At 35.8% G+C, this 21,402-nt stretch overlaps 1 protein-coding gene across 3 annotated transcripts in view; it reads left to right on the top strand.

Annotated features, from left to right (window-relative positions):
- The window catches only part of VRK2 (VRK serine/threonine kinase 2), a 114,834-nt gene that overhangs the window by 27,149 nt on the left and 66,283 nt on the right, over window positions 1-21,402 (top strand). For all 3 annotated transcript variants that reach the window (XM_048222459.2, XM_026485453.4, XM_057309446.1), the window contains exons 3-7: window positions 14,660-14,709; window positions 15,447-15,516; window positions 16,969-17,056; window positions 19,235-19,340; window positions 20,537-20,629. In XM_048222459.2, the coding sequence (XP_048078416.2) occupies window positions 14,660-14,709; window positions 15,447-15,516; window positions 16,969-17,056; window positions 19,235-19,340; window positions 20,537-20,629 (407 nt within the window). The remainder of the gene's footprint in view (window positions 1-14,659; window positions 14,710-15,446; window positions 15,517-16,968; window positions 17,057-19,234; window positions 19,341-20,536; window positions 20,630-21,402) is intronic.

Consider the following 21,402-nt stretch of genomic DNA (forward strand, 5'->3'; position numbering starts at 1 on the left):
TGACAATTATTTTGAACTATCAGTTAAACCACATATCTCCTTTTCATAAAGATCTGTTTCTGGAGACTTATCTTGTTTTTTTGTTTGGAAAATATTCCACTGTTTCTTCATTTTCCTTGATTCTCTTTGCTGGTTTCTGTGTGTTAGATAGAACAGCCACCTCTTCCAGATATGACAGAGTGGTCTTGTGTAGGAAATTAATCTCAGTCAGCCCAGCTCAAGTTCCCACGTCAGTGTTCATGCTGATTGTCCTAGCTGCCTTTTTTGTTTTTAGTAGCCCCCAGTACTTGAGGGTGTGCCAGGACCTGTCAGTGTTCCAAAGAGGAGGATCACAGTGAGTGTCCCTTATGATATATATATATTTTCTCATTACCTTGATGTGTAGGAGTAGCTCAGTGAGTTTCTGAATCTCTTTCAGAAGGAATTGTTCTCTATATGGCTGTACATTTGCATTCTTGGGTGGAGGAGAGCTCAGGAACCTTCTATGTCACCATCTTGGGTACTCCTCTATTTTCTTAAAATAAAAATTTAATTTCTTAAAAAAAATTTTTTTTTCCAAGATTTTATTTATATTCAAGTTAGTTAACATATACTGTAGTATTAGTTTCAGGAGTAGAATTTAGTAATTCATCACTTACATATAACACCCAGTGCTTATCACAAGTGCTGTCCTTAATGCCCATCACCCATTTAGCCCATCCCCCCCACCTCCCCTCCAACCCTCAGTTTGTTCTCTATAGTTAAGAGTTTCTTATGGTTTGTCTCCCTGTTTTTATCTTATTTTATTTTTCCTTCCCTTCTCCTGTGTTCATCTGCTTTGTTTCTTAAATTCCATGTATGAGTGAAATCATATGGTATTTGTCTTTCTCTAACTTATTTTGCTTAGCATAAAACACACTAGTTCCATCCATGTTGTTGCAAATGGCAAGACTTCATTCTTTTTCACGACTAATATTCCATTGTGTGTGTGTGTGTGTGTGTGTGTATCATATCTTCTTTATCCATTTGTCAATTGATAGACATCTAGGCTCTTTTCATAATTTGGCTATTATTGATAGTGCTGCTATAAAGTCTTGGGTGCATGTTGCCTCTTTGAATCACTATTTTTGTATCCTTGGGGTAAATACCTAGTAGTGCAATTGTTGGATCATAGGGCAGTTCTATTTTTAACTTTTTGAGAAACCACCATACTGTTTTCCAGAGTGGTTGCAGTAGTTTACATTACCACCAAGAGTATAAGACGGTTCCCCTTTCTCTGCAATCTCACCAACATCTGCTGTTTCCTGAGTTGTTAATTTGTTAATTCTGACAGGTGTGGAGTGGTATCTCATTGTGGTTTTGATTTGTATTTCCCTGAAGGTGACTGATATTGAGCATTTTCTCATGTGTCCGTTACCATTTGTATGTCTTCCTTGGAAAAATGTCTGCTCATGTCTTCTGTCCATTTCTTAACTGGATTATTTAATTTTTGGATGTTGAGTTTGATAAGTTCTTTATAGATTTTGGATACTAGCCCTTTATCCGATATGTCATTTGTAAATATCTTCTCCCATTCCGTAGGTTGACCTTTAGTTTTGTTGATAGTCTCCTTCACTGTGAAGAAGCTTTTTATCTTGATGAAGTCCCAATAGTTTATTTTTGCTTTTGTTTCCTTTGCCGCTGGTGATGTGTCTAGTAATAAGTTGCTACAGCCAAGGTCAAGCTACTCCCTGTGCTCTTCTCCAGGATTTTGATGGTTTCCTGTCTCACATGTAAGTCTTTCATTCATTTTTTATTTATTTTTTTAGTTTTGTAAGAAAGTGATTCAGTTTTCTCAACACCATTTTTTGAGAAGACTATCTTTTTCCCATTGGATATTCTTTCCTGCTTTGTCAAAGATTAGTTGACCATATAGCTGTGGGTCCGTTTCTGGGTTCTCTATTCTGTTCCATTCTGTGTGTCTGTTTTTGTGCCAGTACAATACTACCTTGCTGATTACAGCTTTGTATTACAGCTTGAAGTCCAGAACTGTGATGCTACCAGCTTTGGTTTTCTTTTTCAACATTGCTTTGGCTATTCAGGGTCTTTTCTGGTTCCATACAAATTTTAGATTTGTTTGTTCTAGCTCTATGAAAAATGCTGGTGTTATTTTGGTAGGGATTACATTGAATGTGTAGATTGCTTTGGATGGTATAGACATTTTAACAATATTTGTGTTTCTAATCCATGAGCATGGGATGTTTTTCCATTTCTTTGTGTCTTCAATTCCTTTTGTAAGTGTTTTGTAGTTTTTAGAGTACAGATCTTTTACCTCTTTCATTAGGCTTACTCCTAGGTATCTTATTGTTTTTGGTGCCATAGTAAATGGGATTGATTCCTTGATATCTCTTTCTGCTGCTTCATTATTGGTGTATAGAAATGCAACAGATTTCTGCACATTGATTTTGTATCCTGTGACTTTGCTGAATTCATGGATCAGTCGAAAGTTTTTGGTGGAGTCTTCCAAGTTTTCTACATAGATCATGTCATCTACAAATAGTGAAAGTTTTACCTCTTCTTTGCTGATTTGGATATCTTTTATTTCTTTTTGATGTCTGATTGCTGAGGCTAGGACTTTCAGTACTCTGTTGAACAATAGTGGTGCGAGTGGACATCCTTGTTGTGTTCCTGACATTAGGGGAAAATCTCTCAGATTTCCCCATTGTGGATGATAATAGCTGGGGGTCTTTCATACATCACCTTTATGAAACTGAGGTGTGTTCCTTCTATCCCTACTTTGAAGGCTTTTAAAGGATGCTGTATTTTGTCAAATGCTTTTTCCACATCTATTGAGAGGGTCATATGGTTCTTACCCTTTCTTATATTGTGGTGTATCACATTGTTCGATTTGCAGATATTGAACCAGCCCTGCAGCCCAGAATAAATCCCACTTGATCATGGTGAATAATCCTTTTAATGTACTATAGATCTGATTAGCCAGTATCTTTTGAGAATTTTTGCATCCATGTTCATCAAGGTTATTGGTCTGTAATTCTCCTTTTTAGTGGGTTCACTGTCTGGTTTTAGAATCAAGGTAATGCTGTCCTCATAGAATGAGTTTGGGAGTTTTCCTTCCATTTCTAGAACAGGTATTAATTCTTTAAATGTTTGGAAGAATTCCCCTTGGAAGCCATCAGCTGTGAACTGTTGTTTGTTGGGAGATTTTTGATTAATGATTTAATTTGTTTGCTGGTTATGGGTCTATTCACATTTTCTATTTCTTCCTGTATAAGTTTCACGGTTTATATGTTTCTAGGAATTTATCCATTTCTTCCAGATTGCCCAATTTGTTGGCATATAATTGTTCATAATATTCTCATATTTCTGCAGTGTTGGTTGTGATCTCTTTCAATCGTGATTTTATTTATTGGGTCCTTTTTCTTTTCTTTTTGATAAGTCTGGCTAGGGGTTTATCAATTTTGTTAATTCTTTCAAAGAACCAGCCACTACTTTCATTGATCTGTTCTTTTTTTTTTTTTTTTAATTTCTATATCTTTTATTCCTGCTCTGTTATTTACTATCTCCCTTCTGCTGGTTTTAGGCTTTATTTGCTCTTCTTTTTCCAGCTCCTAAAGGTATATGGTTAGGTTGTGTTTTTGTGACTTTTCTTGATTCTTGAGGAAGGTCTATATTGGTATATACTTCTCTCTTACATCCACCTTTGCTGCATCCCAAAGGTTTCAGACTGTCTTGTTTTCATTTTCATTTGCTTCCATGTGTTTTTTTAAATTTCTTCTTTAATTTCCTGGTTAGCCCATTTGTTCTTTAGTAAGATGTCCTCTAACCTCCATGTATTTGAGGTCTTTCCAAATTTTTTCTTGTGATTGACTTTCAGTCTCATAGCATTGTGGTCTGCAAATACGCATGGTATGATCACAGTCTTTTTTACTGGTTGAGGGCTAATTGTGACTCAGTATGTGATCTATTCTGGAGAATATTCCATTTGCACTCATAAAGAATGTGTATTCTGCTGCTTTAGAATGAAATACTCTGAATATATCTGTAAAGTCCATCTGGTCCAGTGTGTCATTCAAAGCCCTTGTTTTCTTGTTGATCTTCTGCTTAGATGGTTTGTCCATTGCTGTGAGTGGAATGTTAAAGTCCCCTACTATTATTGTATTCTTATCAGTGAGTTTCTTTAAGTTTGTTATTAATTGATTTATATATTTGGCTGCTCCCAAGTTGGGGGCATAAGTATTTACAAGTGTTAGATCATCTTGTTGGATAGACCCCTTTATTATGATATAGTGCCCTTCCTCGTGTCTTATTACAGTCTTTGGTTTAAAATCTAGTTTGTCTGATATAAGTATGGCTATTCCAGCTTTCTTTGATGTCCATGAACATGATAGATTGTTCTCCACCCCCTCTGGAGGTGTCTTTGGGTCTAAAATGAGTCTTTTGTAAGCAGCATATCGATGGGTCTTGGGGTTTTTTTTTTTATGCTAATACTCTATATCTTTTGATTAGAGCATTTAGTACATTTACATTCAGAGTAATTATTGATAGATATGAATGTAGTGCCCTTGTATTACCTGTAAAGTCATTGTTCCTGTAGATTGTCTTTGTTGCTTTTGGTCTCTCCCACTGAAAGGGTCCCCTTTTTTTTTTTTTTTTTAAAGATTTTTTATTTATTTGAGAGAGAAAGAGAGAGTGAATAGGGGGAGGAGTGTGAGGGTGGGGGGAGAGGAAAAAGCAGAGTCCCTGTTGAGCATGGAGCCCAATGAGGGGCTTGACCTGAAAGGGTCCCCTTTAATATTTCTTGCAGAGCTGGTTTAGTGTTCATGAACTCCTTTAATTTTTGATTGTCTTGGAAACTCTTTCTCTCTCCTTCTGTTCTGAATGACAGCTTTGCTGGATAAACGATTCTTGACTGCATATTTTTTCCTTTTAGCATGTTGAATATATCATACCACTTTCTATGTCTTGCCAAGTTTGTATGGATAGGTCTGCTGCTAACCTTATTTATCTACCCTTGTAGGTTAAGGACCATTTTTCTCTAGCTACTTTCAGAATTCTGTCTTTATCTTTGTATTTTGCAAGTTTCACTATGATGTGACTTGGTATTGACTTATTTTTATTGATTTTTGTGGGGAGTTCTCTGTGCCTTTTGGACTTGAATGCCTGTTTCCTTCCCCAGGTTAGGGAAATTCTCAGCTACAATTCATTCGAATAAGCCTTCTGCCCCCTTTTTCTGCTCTTCTTCTGGGATTCCTATGATATGGATATTATTGTGCTTTAAGGAATTGCTGAGTTCCCTAAGCCTGTAGTCATGATCTAATAGTTTTCTTTCCCTCTTCTTTTCAACTTCATCATTTTTCCATAATTTTATCTTCTATATCACCTGTTCATCCTCTGCTTCTTCCATCCTCATTGTAATTACATCCAGCCGGTTTTACGTCTCAGTTATAGCATTTTTTAATTTCAGCCTGAATAGTTTTTATCTCTCTTATCTCTGCAGCAAGACTTTCTCTTGTGTCTTCTCTGTTTTTTTCAAGCCCAGCTAGTATTCTTATGACTGTTGTTCTAAAATCTTGTTGACATATATTGCTTGTATGTATTTTGAGCAAGTCCCTGTTTATGATTTCTTGTTGATCTTTCTTTTGGAGAAAATTCCTTCATCTTGTCATTATGTCTAGGTTTCTGTCTTCTGTGTGTTATGAAAGCTTGTCATGTTTCCTGCTCCTCAGAGTAATACTATATTAAAAAGGGGTCAAACACTGTCCAGGTCTTGGTACTTCAGGAAGTGTTTCTGGTGCACACTGTGTGCATTCTGCTATTATGTTTTGACTGCTCTTTCCCACAGGTCAGTCATCTGCAGAGTTCCTCCTTGCTTGCAGTGGGATGCTTTGATTTGTTTGTTAAGATAAACCTGATTTAGGGAAAAAAAGAAAAAGTGCCTGTGCCCGGGTGGCTTGGTTGGTTAAACATCTTGATTTCAGCTCAGGCCATGATCGCAGGGTTGTGAGATTGAGCCCCATGTTGGGCTCCACACTGGGCATGGAGCCTGCTTAAGATTCTGTCTGTCCCTCTCCCTCTGCTGATCCCCCATCCCTCTTTAAAAAAAAGGAAACAGACAAAAAATTATAAGTCTGCTTCCTAAGAAAAAGAAAGAAAAAAGAAGCCTGATCCATTAAAAAGGAAGAAACAAACAAAGAAAAAACTATAAACTTGAGTCCAAAGAAAAAAGAAGGAAAAAAAAAAAGAAAAGAAAAGAAAAGGGAAAGCCTGGTCTTATTTTCACCAGAACTGAAGCTGATGCTTTGGAGCAATCTGTGATCAGTATACTTGGTACATGCAGGGGCCCTCTGTGTTGGTCCTCTGGGTGAGAAGCCTGCTTTGTTGGCTCACAGTCAGGCCTGCTCCAGTAAAAATGCCCCTGCAGGTCTCAGGGGGGCAGGGTTTGGTGTAAGTGGCTCTTCCACTAGGGGTTCTGTGTTGCTCACTGAAGTCAGACTGTGCTGGTGGGTGAGGGGCAGATAGAAGATGGCATTACCCCGCCCTTTAATCCTGGGGAGGGGAACTCACAGCCCCTGCTGCTCAGGAAGCCCTCACAGAAAAGCAAACAATCTCCCCTCCTGTTTCCCAGGCTCCTTCAGATGCCTGCCCTCAATTTATCCATGCCTGGGCCCTCGGCATGCCCCACACCACAGTTCTGTGTTTTATATCTGGTGCACAGCTGGGATTCAAAACTCCAAGTCTTAAAGAACCCAGCAAGGTGTGGACCTGCTCCTGTAAATTCCTTTGTGATTTCTTCTTTGGCCTAGGGTCTAAGCATTATGGTCACATAATATAGCTTAATAATCCTTATTCCTTGATAATTTGAGGAAGTCTGCTTTCTGAGTAAAATTATGGGCAGTTAAAAATTGTTTTATGTTTGAAAAGAATGTATGTTCTTTAATTGTTATTTTATGTGGCCTTCAGATAAAAACTGTTAATTGGGGCGCCTGGGTGGCACAGCGGTTAAGCGTCTGCCTTCGGCTCAGGGCATGATCCCAGCGTTGTGGGATCGAGCCCCACGTCAGGCTCCTCTGCTATGAGCCTGCTTCTTCCTCTCCCACTCCCCCTGCTTGTGTTCCCTCTCTTGCTGGCTGTCTCTATCTCTGTCAAATAAATAAATAAATAAAATCTTAAAAAAAAAAACAAAACTGTTAATTGTATTATTTCAACTTATTTTTGTCTGCTTGCCTATACGCTATGGATTTATCTTAAAATCATCATGATTTTTGTGCTTTTTCATTTTTTTTTTTAAGATTTTATTTATTTGTTTGACAGAGAGAGACAGCCAGCGAGAAAGGGAACACAAGCAGGGGGAGTGGGAGAGGAAGAAGCAGGCTCCCAGTGGAAGAGCCTGACGTGGGGCTCGATCCCATAACACCAGGATCACGCCCTGAGCTGAAGGCAGACACTTAACGACTGAGCCACCCAGGCGCCCCTCATTTTTTTCCTATAATTGTGATGCTTTTTTATTTCTATATTATGAAGGTACATTATCAGATCCTTTCAAGTTCATAAATTTAGTCTTTCCGTTGAATCTTTTTTATTCCCCATTGAATCATTTTTTTAATGATTAGGTTGGACTAACTTTTTATCTAGTAATTCTTCTTTCTTGAGATTTCTGTAATTTTGAAAATAAGTATTCCAGCCTTTTTTTCAACCTGTTTTGGCTAGTTTATCTTTTATTTTCTCTGTATAACTAGATTTTAGTTGTGCCTGATAAATACTTTACATTTATTTATTTTTTAATGATCTTATGGTTTCTTATCTAGTGAATTTAGTCTACTCAGATTTATTATGATCACTGGCATGGTTTTTTTTTTCACATCTAAGGTGTCCATGATTTTAAGATACATCATTATTTTATATACATATGTTGAGTCTCCATTAGACGCTTAAAAGTTTATAGTTTTCTTCCTCTTCAATCATTCTTTTTGTGTTTTTGTAAGATCTGCATTATATCTAATACCTAACGGTGCCCATTAAATTATGACACAATACCTTTAAAATAGACTTACATAAGGAACTCATGGAGCACTCAGTGTTGCAGTCCTATCTTAAAGAACTTTTTTCCCCCCAGTAATATCAAGTTATGTCCCACTTTTCTGTTTTGGACTGGTTAATTTTTCTACATGCCCAAACTATTGTAAATGACAATTAAATGTAACATTAATACTACCAGCAATGTACACAACTCAATTGAAGTGAGGACAAATAGACATCTGAGACTAGGTTTGTGACTGTAAGGGCAGTGAAACTGTCAAAGTGCTATGTGGTCAGCAGCGACTGTATGATGTCTTCAATTATTAGGTGTATTCAAATTTCAGAGGTAATAAAATATGAAAAACTGGTGAAAATTGATATAAAATGGATAATTTATTTCACTTATCATATTTTATATTTACCCTGTGTGTTTTTTTTTTAAAGACCCTATTCTTTCCTGATCTTCTATTAGATTTTTAGGTTTTCTTTATTCTTTTTTTCTTTACTGATTTTGAAGTTCTGAGTTTTATTTCTATTATTTTAGTGGTTACCTGTAAACTCAATACACTCTCTTGATTTAATAAACTAAGACGTTAATCAGTGTCTCTACTTTTCTCCTGGATAAATACATGGCATTGCAACACTATACCTCCAGTCACCATATTCCCATTTTGCATATTATTTTGTCCATGTTTTTAGTGCACCTTATTCTAGATTGATAATTATTTTCTCTCAGCATATGAATATGATATTATTCAATGTCTTCTTACTGCCTTGTTGCTATTGAGAAGTCTACTGTCCCTTCATCTATCCTTTGTATGTAATCTAATCTTTTCTGTTGAGTTGTTTGTTAGAACTTTGCCGTTAATGTTCTGCAGTTTGACTATGGTGGGCTGGAGTACAGATTTATTTATGTTACTTGGGACTTGTGATTCTTAAATCAGAGGATTCATGACTTTTATCAGTATTTGAAAGTTATCAGATATTATTTATTCAAAAGTGCCTGTCCTCTATTCTCTCTGTCCTCTAGATCTGGAGGTTTTTAGAAAATTGTGCTTCTGTCACATATTACCTTGGCATTTCATAATCTCTTCTTCATATTTATGTCTCTATATTTCTGTGTGGTGAATTCAATATTATTTCCTCAGATCTAATCTGTTTTGCTGTTTTCTTTGTGGCTGTATCTGATCTACCATTTTGGCTATTCATTGTGTTTTAAATATTAACAATTCTATATGTATTACATGTATTAATATATAGAAAAGTGCATACAACATAAACATATAATTTATCAAGAAAATATATCTAATAGCAAGATACAATCCCCGTCCAGATCAAGCATCTAATATATCGACATAACCAGCACTCTAGAAGCTCTGACATCTCTTCCCCACCTCGTAGTAGTAACAACACTGTCTAGACTCTTTATGGTTTTTATTTTACTGTTTTTCATTATGGTGTGTATGTGTGTGTATCCATAAGCATATATAATTTGTTTTCGGGTTGTTAATTTAGAGAAAGAGAATCATAAATATACATTCTATGTGTTTTTTTCACTTAACATTGTATCAAAGATATATCTGTATTACTACTGCATCTATATTTCATTCATTTTTTCCTACAATGTATTTTATACCATGACTATAATACAATTTATTACACACTCTCCTGAAGATAGATGTGTGTGTAATTTCCAGCATTGGACTATTCCAAATTCAAACTTACTCCCGTATTTCCTCTTGGAGTTCTTTTTTTTTTTCTTTTTCAAATATTTAATTTATTTATTTGTCAGAGAGAGAGAGAGAGAGCATAAGCAGGGGGGAGCAGCAGGCAGAGGTAGAGGGAGAAGCAGGCTCCCCACTGAGCAAGGAGCCTGATATGGGACTTGATCCCAGGACCCTGGGATCATGACCTGAGCTAATGTATTTGGTTTTGGTCACTGTCTCTTAGATCTCTGATGGTTTTTGAATTGTAACCAATTTGTTCATTTTTTCATAGAATGTTTTGCATTGTTTCTTATGCTACTCATACTTTGTGTCTGTTATCATTACAAGCAGATATTTGAGCTATATGGGAGGTCTGAATTTCTTGGGGTTTATGCCTTTTGTTTGCTTTCTTTCCTGTTTTGTGTGTGTGTGTGTGTGTGTGTGTGTGTGTGTGTGTGTGTGTTGGACCATTGACTCATCTTTAGCCGTGCTTTATCTTTGGTAATCATGTGGGTCCAGTGTGTCTCTTGAAGATTTGTTTCTTTTGCTTCTGAAAGGGGTTTTGGGTTATCATTTGGCTTAATCAAAGCCAATACTGTTGTGTAAATTTGAGCCTTAAATTCCTGAAGGCAGCTTTGGAGTAACTACTTATCAGGAAAGATTCTAATTTCCTCCCACTCAGGGTCTAAGCCACAGAAGGTGGGGGTTTTTGTTTTTGTTTTTCTTTCTGTTTTTGACAGTGGTGAAGTCTCTCTTTCTTACTTTCATTCTTTCCCTCTACTTCCTCTCCCTCCTTCCCTCTTCCCTTTTCTCCCCCTCCCCCATCTCCCTATTTCTTTCTCTCTCTTTTTTTAATGTTTCACACTACTGAAGATGTAGCCCTTGGAAAATCTGACTTGATGTCGTTATCTTAACTTCAAATCTCTGCCTGTTGGCAGGCCCAAGGACTTGTCTTTTTGCCAAGAGGGCTTTAACACTAATATCCTTGGTCACCCAGAGTGGGCAGCCTCTTTCGGGCCTGCAGCATAGCCTACAACATTAATGCCCATGTACATCTCCCTCTGGTTCTTAGATTTCTCTTTGTTTTGGGCTTCCTATTTATTTATTTAACTGGATCAACTCTTCATTTATAAGAAAGTTTGATTTATTATATTCAGCATCTTGTTTATTTTATAGAGGAAAGATTTTGGTTTATCTCTTGTGCTACTTTATTGACATTCTTTATCAGACTCCATCATATTTTAGTTTTTCTAGTTGCCTTCCATGTAAGTCTTTGATTGCCAATGTCAGAAACTCAGATGTATTTAAGCAAAGAGGGGATTTATTAACTCTTTTTTTTTTTAAGATTTTATTTATTTATTTGACAGAGACAGCCAGCTAGAGAGGGAACACAAGCACGGGGAGTGGGAGAGGAAGAAGCAGGCTTCCAGCGGAGGAGCCTGATGTGGGGCTCGATCCCATAACGCTGGGATCACGCCCTGAGCCGAAGGCAGATGCTTAAGGACTGCGCTACCCAGGCACCCCAGGGATTTATTAACTCTTATAACTGAGAAGTATAGGGCTTTTCTGGCTTCAGGTATGGATAGTTTAGAGCTTAAGCAAGGTCAACAGGGCCCTTTCTCTCTTCCTGCCTTAACCTTACTTTTTTCAGTGCGGTATTTGATTCTCAGATTTCATTTTCCATTTAGCTGAGGAAAGTAATTTCTAGGATTTGGTATCCTTACAGCTTTATGGCCTCCTTTTATGGCCGCCTTGTGTTACATAGCATTTTACTGTCAAATCCTAGGAAATAACTTTTTGCCTACTTGGGTCATGTTGCTCTTTCTGAACTGGTTACTGTGGCCAGTGGACTTGTATCTTCCACTTAGCCAGGTTTGGTCATCTGCCCATCCTGAGATGTAAGGGCAGGTATACTGTGTTAAACAGCCCTACTAGATCCACTTGGGTAGAGGGTGGTTTGGTTCCTCAAAGGAAAAACCAGACAGAGTTCCCAGTGAATAGAAAAAGGTGCTAGGTGAGCAGATATCTTATACGTGCAGTACACATATTTTAGCAAATCATCAGACCTCTGGTTAGAAATTTTAATGAAGATGAGAGACTGCTATAATTTCAAGATTATCACTGTCTGTGATTGATCATTCTTTTCAACCGTGAATAGATTAATCAGCAGTAACCTACCAGACAAGCTCCCTTTCCCTCCTTTATCAAGTTCTAACAATTTCACTTTCTGAAATCTCTGGAACCTGCTCATTTTTCTTTATCTACCATTGATAGTGTGGTCCAAGCTGTAGTCCTCCTTCCTCTGATCTATCAAAATTAAATCCTTACTGATCGATCAGTATCTACTCTGGTTCCCCTTCAGTCTGTTCTCCACACTGTGGTGTAGTGATCTGTTCAGAATGCGAATCTAATTATGTGTTTCCTGTCCTCCAACTACACCTCAAGTTTTTAAAACCTTTCATTAGGCAGAAATTATTAACTAGATTTACATCTGGCCCATCTTCACTTCTCCAAATATTCTTGCTCAGTAATTCCCTTTTATGTAGATTAAATTATATATTCTCTTATTACTGTCTACCTCTCCCTTTTACATTTATTATAATTACAGTTTTGCACTTGTGTATGAGTATTTGATGAATGTCCGATTTCTCCATCAGACTATAAAAGCAGATACCATATCTGTTTTCCATTATCTTTTAATTTCACCAGCTAGAATGTGGCTTGTCTTACAGTAGAAAATAAATATTTATTTCATTAATTAACTGATTGATTACTATAAAGAGACCTCCGTGGTAACTAGGACAATTTATTTGTTCAACATCCATCTCCAAGAGCTTTCTAGTCAATTGATTTTGAATTTAGGCTCTCCAGTATAATCTGACTTAGAAGTTTATGGAGAATATTATATAGCTATCAGATGACAAGTGTGGGATGTTTTGAGTATCTGTCAACACATAGTTATGTTCATGTGAAATAATGTGAAAGTCTATTAAGTAGTACGGCTATACTGATTGAAATCAGCAAGGAGTAGCCCATTGCACTGGTTGGATATCTCATTTCCCATTAGCACCTAAATAAGTTATTTATCTAGTTGAAACGCCCAATTTTTCTTTGTGCTTTTCTGCTTACATCTGTTGGGCTTGATGATGTATTTGCTGCTGGGGCCACTTGCTTTTAGACAAGAAGCAGGAAGTTTCTACCAACTTCTACATCAGGTAGCAAAGACCTTTGCCCAGAGTCATTACTGCACTAAGTCAGTACTGCACTAAGTAGGACAGGGCAGTTTCTCCCCAGGCTTGGGCGCCACACTAGTAAAAATCGTCTGCCATAGTGGGAAGAAAGGCTTTTCTTACCCCTTTTTCTCTAACAGGACTGGATCCCTTCTTCTGTATACACTCTCTTTAGTTTTTTTCTTGCTTAGATATGGTTAATCCATCCCTTCTACAGTTCCCTTGAGACTACTGCATGGGTGACAGTGGAAGAACTTTACATGCATCAAAGTGAGAAGGCAAAAATTACTTGATATAAGTAAGTTTAGTTTCTTTAGAAAGAGCTGGGTTCACAGTTTATATCTAATATCAACTAATACTGAGGTAATAATTTCTTCAAATGGTTGATAGCAGGCTGACATAAAAAATTTTGGAGAATGGTTAAGAAAGTTATGCATGAGTTGGCTTGACTGTAAAGTAGAATTGATATATCTTGGTAAATTTGTGATTTTTTTTTATATCTATCATGTGAAAAAGAGGAAAGGCGGTGGAGGTAGGAGAAAGAGAGGGAAAAATGCTAGGAGTAGTCATAAGAGGATGGCTACTGATAAACATACTGAAAACATACCTGAAGAATTGATTTTGTTCTCCATCTGTCAGGTGCTGATATTTAATCATATTCAATACTAGCTCCACCTTCCTTCCTTTCACTTTCCTTTAAACATCCTACTAATACTTGACACAGTGCCTTGCAAATTCTGGCCTCATGATAAATAACTATTGGTTAGTTGAAGGAATGAATGGATGAAGAGTGAAGAGATGAATGACAAGATTCTAGACTTTCACAGTACAAATAAATACATGCATCAACTTAACAAGATTTGAAAACCATAACTTTTTAAAAATTTAGATAGTACAGATGAAAGGATTAATTTCATCTAAAAATTTGAACAATGGAATTATCAGAACTTTGATTACTGTATCTAAAATGCAGGGTGCACCTCGCTGGCACAGCTGGTAAAGCATGTGACTCTTGATCTCAGGGTTGTAAGTTCGAGCCCCATGTTGGCCATGAAGCCTATTTAAAGAATAAAGAAAGAAAGAAAAAATTTTTAAAAATGAAAATGGCGAATAATAAAATGAAGTTAGATAACTTGAAATGTGCTTTTTAGGAGTTACATATTCTATAATGTAGGCTTGATTGACTGCCAGGTTCAGAAAATGATTTTTATAAAAGATTATTCTCATTCTCACTTGATTTATTTTAGAATTTTGCCACATAAAAATTGTTTTGAACTTTCCAGTTAAGACAAATCAGTTTTCATTTCTGAATTGACATAGATTTTAATTTAGTAAAATTTAATCAGTAGATTTTACGATTTATCATATACTGGAGTTAATGCTGCATATCTAGAAAATATTTCCCCCTACATTTGGATCTGTGTGATTAATATCTTTTGGTTTCCATGTTTGAATATTTGAATATAGTTTATGGCAAAGGATGGTGTCAGATAGATTGGGTTTCAGTCCCCAGTCTGTACTTCTTAGTGAGCAAATTACTCAATTTGTCGAACCTTAGTAGTATCTTGTGTAACATGAAGATGATACCTACCTTCCCACGAAGAGGTTCTCGGGAGCATGTAGTAAGGGAAGATATGTGAAGTGCTTAGAACACTGTCTGGGTTATAGTAGACATTCAGTAATTGGGAACAACTATTTTTCTCCTCCACCCTATGTTTTGTTCTGCAGCTTTCCCCACAAATAAACCAGATAAAGATGCAAGACATGTAATAAAAGTGGTAAGTATTGCTCTTAAATTTGTATTTCATATGTATTCACTTCTTTGTTTTCTGCTTTATTCCTAGTATCTTTGCAAAAACAGTTTTTAACCTAGCTTTTGTAATTTTACTTATCAGTAAATGTAGTGTTACGGTATATTTTCACATTGTTAAAATGTAAAGACTGGAGAACTTTGTTCTTCTGTGTTGGCATTTATCATCTTTTTATCCTATCTAGCTATCTCTCCTTTCCTTTCTTCCCTTCCTTCCTCTTTACTCTAAATGGTAAGGTCCTTAAAGGCAAGGATGAAGTTTCATTTTTGTTTGTATCCCCTATGCCTAGTACAATGAATGAAATATAGTAGATAATTAGTAAAGGTGTCATGTGTGAATGAACTCCAGGGTAGTTTGCAGTGTATCTACCCTGATGTCCATGTTGGTAGACATTGACTATCTGTGTACATGTGTATATACAATTCTCAGTGCTTTTAGTAAGTTTTTTCCATAAGAAGGCTACTCTCGTGTGTAAGATTATATGGAGATAGCATTACAGTATATTAAATTTAAACATGAGATTCTCTAAGTTTATTTAGTCCTTATATGAGATTTTTAGTGGAAATTTGATGCCTGTGTTTTATAATATGTTATTCAAGCCCTATTTATATACTATGAATGTATATTCATATTTTCACCGTTGAAATACCAAATCTATCTTTAAGATTATTTTTTCCTAATAAAATTGTTCTTTTCTTTTATAGGAATATCAAGAAAATGGGCCATTATTTTCAGAACTTAAATTTTATCAAAGAGCTGCAAAAAAAGACTATAGTAAGTAAATTTAGCAAAAGCAAGCTACTTCCATATGCATATATATATGTGTATATATATATATATATGTGTATATATATATATATGTATATATATATGTTAATATTTTTCTTTTTTTCTGGTCTTCTGGAAAATTATTTTCAATTAGAAATTTTATTGTAATTGATATAATTAACTTATATAAAAGTAAGATAGATGCTATGTAAATGTTGAAATATACATAGTGGGTTATATATTTCAAATCAAAATTATTTCTACTACTTTATATTCAATGTTAGGTTGTTGGTCTAAGCTACCAAGAGTTCTCTAAGTATAAAAGAATAGTAGAATGAAATCATTTCTTTCATAGGAAACCATTTGGAGTCAAAGGTTGTAAGGAAAAGATTAAAATGGGCACTAGATATATAAACAAAAGGAATGGCCATAGAATGGATTAGTGTAAGGTGTATGGAAATTATTAAACATTAAAATGATTTAGACCATAAGTTAAATGTTAGAAACTTGAATGTTGGGAAAGTAACTGGAGCTGGAAATCACATGTAAGAACCACCAGTTAGAGGAATCAAATGGGAAATGGTTGTGAGCAGAGCTGAAGAACAGCAGAAGCATTTTGTAAATACTGTACAATACAGATGGACTAAACAGAGCTTTCAGAAAGTTAATATGAATAAAAATGATAATAGTCAAGGTCCTCTTCATTATGTTTAAGAAAAAGAATGATGAGACTAGCCTCAATAATTAACTTTGTTTTCCTTAATAAAACCTTCTAAATGTTAGGACAGTAGTCTTTACTGCTTAAACTATGTCAGGGTGACAAATAGAATCCATTAAACTTGATTGTTTATTGTAGAGTTGTCATACACATTAAACATATATGGTAGAAAAATGGAAAATAAGCTACCTGATGGTTTCAGTGGATTTGATTTTTTTTAAACTAAAGTTAAAGCAGTTTCCATATAACAATTTCATAATATGATTTTTCTGCCCAATTTCTATTTTTTCAACTACCATGGCTTTAAATTTTTAAGTAATGGAAAAGAAAAAGCCATTTCTCTACTGATTCTTTGGTACTTAACATATGTTCTATTTCATTTTATTTTAATTTTTTTGAACATATGTTATATTTTAAAATTTAACGTATAAGGGAATGAATTTTTTTCATGAATAGAAACACTTGTGTATATGATGCTAATGCATTTTATGACCATGACTACTTTTGTTTTGGTTATAATGGCTTTAATTTAAAATTTCTGTATATGTTTTTATGTTAATTATAGTGATAAATAGAATTTGAAGCTACTAGATAGATATATTTGATTCTTTAAAACATTTACTAGAACGGTCTAATTTCTGTTTAGGTTAGCTAAATAAGTTTTAGGATCTATGAAAAAGTAAGAAATAACATTTCTAAAAATATATATATCTTTTTTCCTGTTAAATTTGTCTTTGTAGTAAAAAACTGGATAGAACTCAAACAACTTGATTATTTAGGAATTCCTCTGTTTTATGGATCCGGTATTACTGAATTCAAGGGAAGAAGGTAAAATGGAATTACTATAATCAAGTATTGTTCTATGACTATGTCTTATATGCTCTAATACCTTTGCTATATAACAGATTACCCAAATCATAGTAGTTTATAACAACAGACTGCTATCATCTTAGTTTCCATGGATAACCAACATGGAAGTTACCCATGGAAACTATGGCTTCTCCAGATGGTTCCAGCTCAGGACTTCTTTGGATATAGTCAGCTGTCTGTTGGGTTGCAGTCATCTTATGACCTGACTGGGGAAGGATCTGTTTTCAAGGTCACTCATGTGGCTGTTGGCAGGCCTAAGAAGATCTGCTTCAAATGCACTCATGTGATTGTTTGCAGGCCTCACTTCCCCAGGCCTCTCAACAGGTCTCTCAGTAGGCTGCCTCAGTGTTATAAAGACATAGTAGCTGGCTTCCCCTAGAGCAAATAATTGAAAGAGAGAGAGGTAGAAAAAGCACATACACACATAGGAGCATGCATCCAAGAATAAAGCCACAGTCTTTTTATAATTGAATCTTTAGAATTTAAATAAAAATTTGAAAAAAAAAAGTTAACATACAGTGCAATATATTGGTTTCAGGAGTAGAGTTCCATGATTCATGACTTAAATATAACACCCAGTGCTCATCACAAGTGCCCTCCTTAATCCCCATCACCCATTTAGCCCATCCCCTGCCCACCTCCCCTCCATCAACCCTAAGTTTGTTCTCTATCATTAAGAGTCTTTTATGGTTTGCTTCCCTCTTCCCCCCCTTCCCCTATGTTCATCTGTTTTGTTTCTTAAACTCCACATGAGTGAAATCAGATGGTATTTGTCTTTCTCTGACTTAATTCAAATCTTACAGTGATGTCACATATTTCCACTATAGTCTCTTTGCTAGAGGCAAGTCACTAAGTCTACTCCATACACAAGAGAGGAGATTTAATTAAGCTTTGTCTCTTGATAAAAGGCACAACAAAGAATTTGTAGAAACATTTTTAAATCACCACATATGGCTAGTCATCACATATAAATAATTGACTAGTGATTTTTTAAAAAGAAAAAAAAAGTTTGTCAGGTACCCCATTTTGCCCTTTCAATAGCCTTTTAAGATAGGTGATGTCTTTTTCCCTGGGTGAGGAAATAGGCTCAGTGCTTTGTTCAGATGGTCTCTAAATGCTATCAATAAAAACAAAATCAACGATTAGTAATCTTGAAATAAAGTAAAGGGCTGCTAATAGAGAACTGATTGGCTGAGTGGGTCATGGTATATCCGTATCATGTAATATTATGCAGCCCAAAAAGAAATCAGTTAGAGCTGTACCATTTGGGAGGTATAGTGGGGAGGTTTCAGTGAGATACTAACGAAAAAAGGATGATGCAGAAAAGTGCATATAATAAGATCACATTTTTGTAAAACAAAGACAAAAATTCCTTTATATCTGTATTCATGTGTGTATACACCAATAAAGGTAGACTAGGGGCTGATATGGGCATGTAAGTGAAGGGAAGAAAAGGGACAGAGGTGCCAAACAGAGAAGAAGTACATTTTTAAAAAGGATTTATTAATTTATGAGAGAGAGAGAGCATGAGTGTGGGTGGGAGGGGCAAAGGGAGAGGGAGAGAGTCTTATGCGGACTCCATGCTGAGTGCAGAGCCTGACACGGGGCTCGATCTCACAACCCTGAGATCATGACCTGAGCCTAACCCAAGAATTAGACATTCAAATGACTGAGCCACCCAGGTTCCCCAAAAAGACATACATTTTTTAAAGTAATGTTTTTAAGTGTGTAGAGAAAGTAAAATATGATTTATAAGGTCAAGAAACAAATATAAAGTTTTCTGTATGGACAAATAATTTGTTCAAGGTCATATAGTGAGAGGGTGATGAAATCAAAGTGAATCAAACTCAGGACTCTTTAATTTAGAAAGCATTCTCTTTTCATGACCTAAGAGTGAACATGAGTGTTTCAGGACAGCATTCTCTTCTACTAGGAACTAACTGCAGCGTAAATACTGACTAGTATCGTTCTGTAAAAGAACAGCAAGATTATTAATGCACACTCATTCTTTAATGGTTCAGATTGCAGTATTCTTCATTGTTAGGTTGGGGGTGTTTTTCCTTGTTTCAAATTCATAAATAGGCAGTTTCAAGCATTGCTATCTTAAGATCTCTTTTTGACGTCTCCTTCTTATAGTTACAGATTTATGGTAATGGAAAGACTAGGAATAGATTTACAGAAGATCTCAGACCAGAATGGTACTTTTAAAAAGTCAACTGTCCTGCAGCTAGGTATCCGAATGGTAAGAATGAATAACTTATTTCACATGCCTAGTTTTCAGATTATTTACTTGTTACAATACACAAATCATTGCCCTTTGTGGAATTATCAGAGAATGAAGGATTATTGCCCTAGAAATGTCAGTTATTTAGAGTAGAGGCTATTTTGGTGAAATTGATAACAGTGGGCTCTGTAAGTGACAGAATGTGCTGTGTTTGGCACTACAAACTCAATTAGGCATTGGTTCTACAGTCTGATTTTTTTTCCCCTCACAGCTTTGTTTTACATATCAGAGCAAGCTTGCATTGCTATAAGAATAACCTCTCTTTTGTCGGTTATATTTATAACAATTCAAACTATGGCAAAATATATTATTTTCCATACTAAACACGTGATGGTATAGGGGTGCTATAAAGTTTTTACTATGAGTTTGGGATGGTGGCAGTAATTAGTATGGCAATGAATAATATATACTTTGCCAAATAAGAAGCAATGAAATCTTAATAGCACCCATGCACACATTTTGTTTATACCACATATTTGTCTTATCTTGTTTGTGTTTGGTTTGCCCAAGCTCCATTTTATTTTTTCCATTTTAAATAGAATGAAACTGCTCATGCCAGGTTGGGATGTGGCAAATAGAACTCGTTAATTTTCCCATTCATCCATTTAGCCAGCCAGCAAATGTTTGTTGAGCACTGGGTGTAGGTAACATGCAAGGCTCAAGGGCCTCAAAGATGAAGCTAAGTTATTTTCAATTATTGTCCAGAGGGAGAATGCCTTTCTGTGTGCTCATGGATATGGCACTTTGTTTTGGGGTCTCCAAAACTTGATTTATAATCATTGCTTGGGTGAGGAACTGCTGAGTGAACTTCATGGTTATTTTACTTTGGATCTCTGATTTTATTGTATTTTTCCTCTTTGCACAGTGTGATTTGGCCATCAGCTATCAGGGGCATAGGCATAGGCATTGTTGAATCTTGGTTTCCTTCTCTCAGAAGTTTAATTTAAAGCACTTGATATTTAGGGATCATGTTATTCGACTTTTTTCCAGGATAAGTGACCAGTACATGGGATAAATAAATTGATAATTGTAGAATATGTCACTTTGTATTTGTTACTGTGAAAAAATATGTGTTATTCTATATTCAGAATGTTCGAAGTTGATTAGGAGTTTGAAGCAGATATCAATATAACCTTACATATTTCTTTTCATAGTTGGATGTACTGGAATATATACATGAAAATGAATATGTTCATGGTGATATAAAAGCAGCGAATCTGCTGTTAGGTTACAGACATCCAGATCGGGTAAGTACAGTATTAGGCTTTTGTTTCCAGTAAGAATCCTCACAGTATCATACTGAGACATGCAGAAATCAAACTCCTAACCCAGAAGAGTTTACAAATGAGGATTAACATGTTGTGATTTATCTTACCTTGTTTATCTCATTTAATGCACTAAACTAAGAAGTAATTAGGATGGGGAAACTGAGACTCAGAGGGGTTTAAATAATTTGTTAATGGATATATAGTTAGGTGGCTGAAATTTGAACTTCTGAGTGACTATAAACAAAGAACCATCAAAATCCAGTGGGAGAAGGGATGGGATTTATTTAGAGAAAAAAAAATGAAAAGTCACATTAGCTCCTCTTTCACTGTATAAACACATAACTTTTAAACAGAGCAGCATTTCCAATGGAACTTTCTCTGATGATGGAAGTATTCTGTATGTTACTGTGCAGTATGGTAGCCATCAGCCACATGTGGCTATCAGCACCTGAGACGTGGGTCGTGCACCACCAAATGCTGGCGAGGATGTGGAGCAACAGGAGCCCTCATTCATCGCTGTTGGGAATGCAGAATGGTGTGGCCATGGTGGAAGACAGTTTGGCGGTTTCTTTAAAACCTGAACATGTTCGTAACATATGATCTGCAGTTACACTGCTTGGTATTTACGCAAAGGAGTTGAAAAGTTATATCCACAGAAAAACCTACACACAGATGTTTATAGCAGCTTTATTCATAAGTGCTAAAACTTGAGTCATCGAAGATATCCTTTAATAGGTGAATGGGTAAATAAA

This window comes from Ursus arctos, unplaced genomic scaffold (genome assembly GCF_023065955.2).
Source record: "Ursus arctos isolate Adak ecotype North America unplaced genomic scaffold, UrsArc2.0 scaffold_8, whole genome shotgun sequence".
In the NCBI taxonomy this organism is placed as follows: Eukaryota; Metazoa; Chordata; class Mammalia; order Carnivora; family Ursidae; genus Ursus; species Ursus arctos.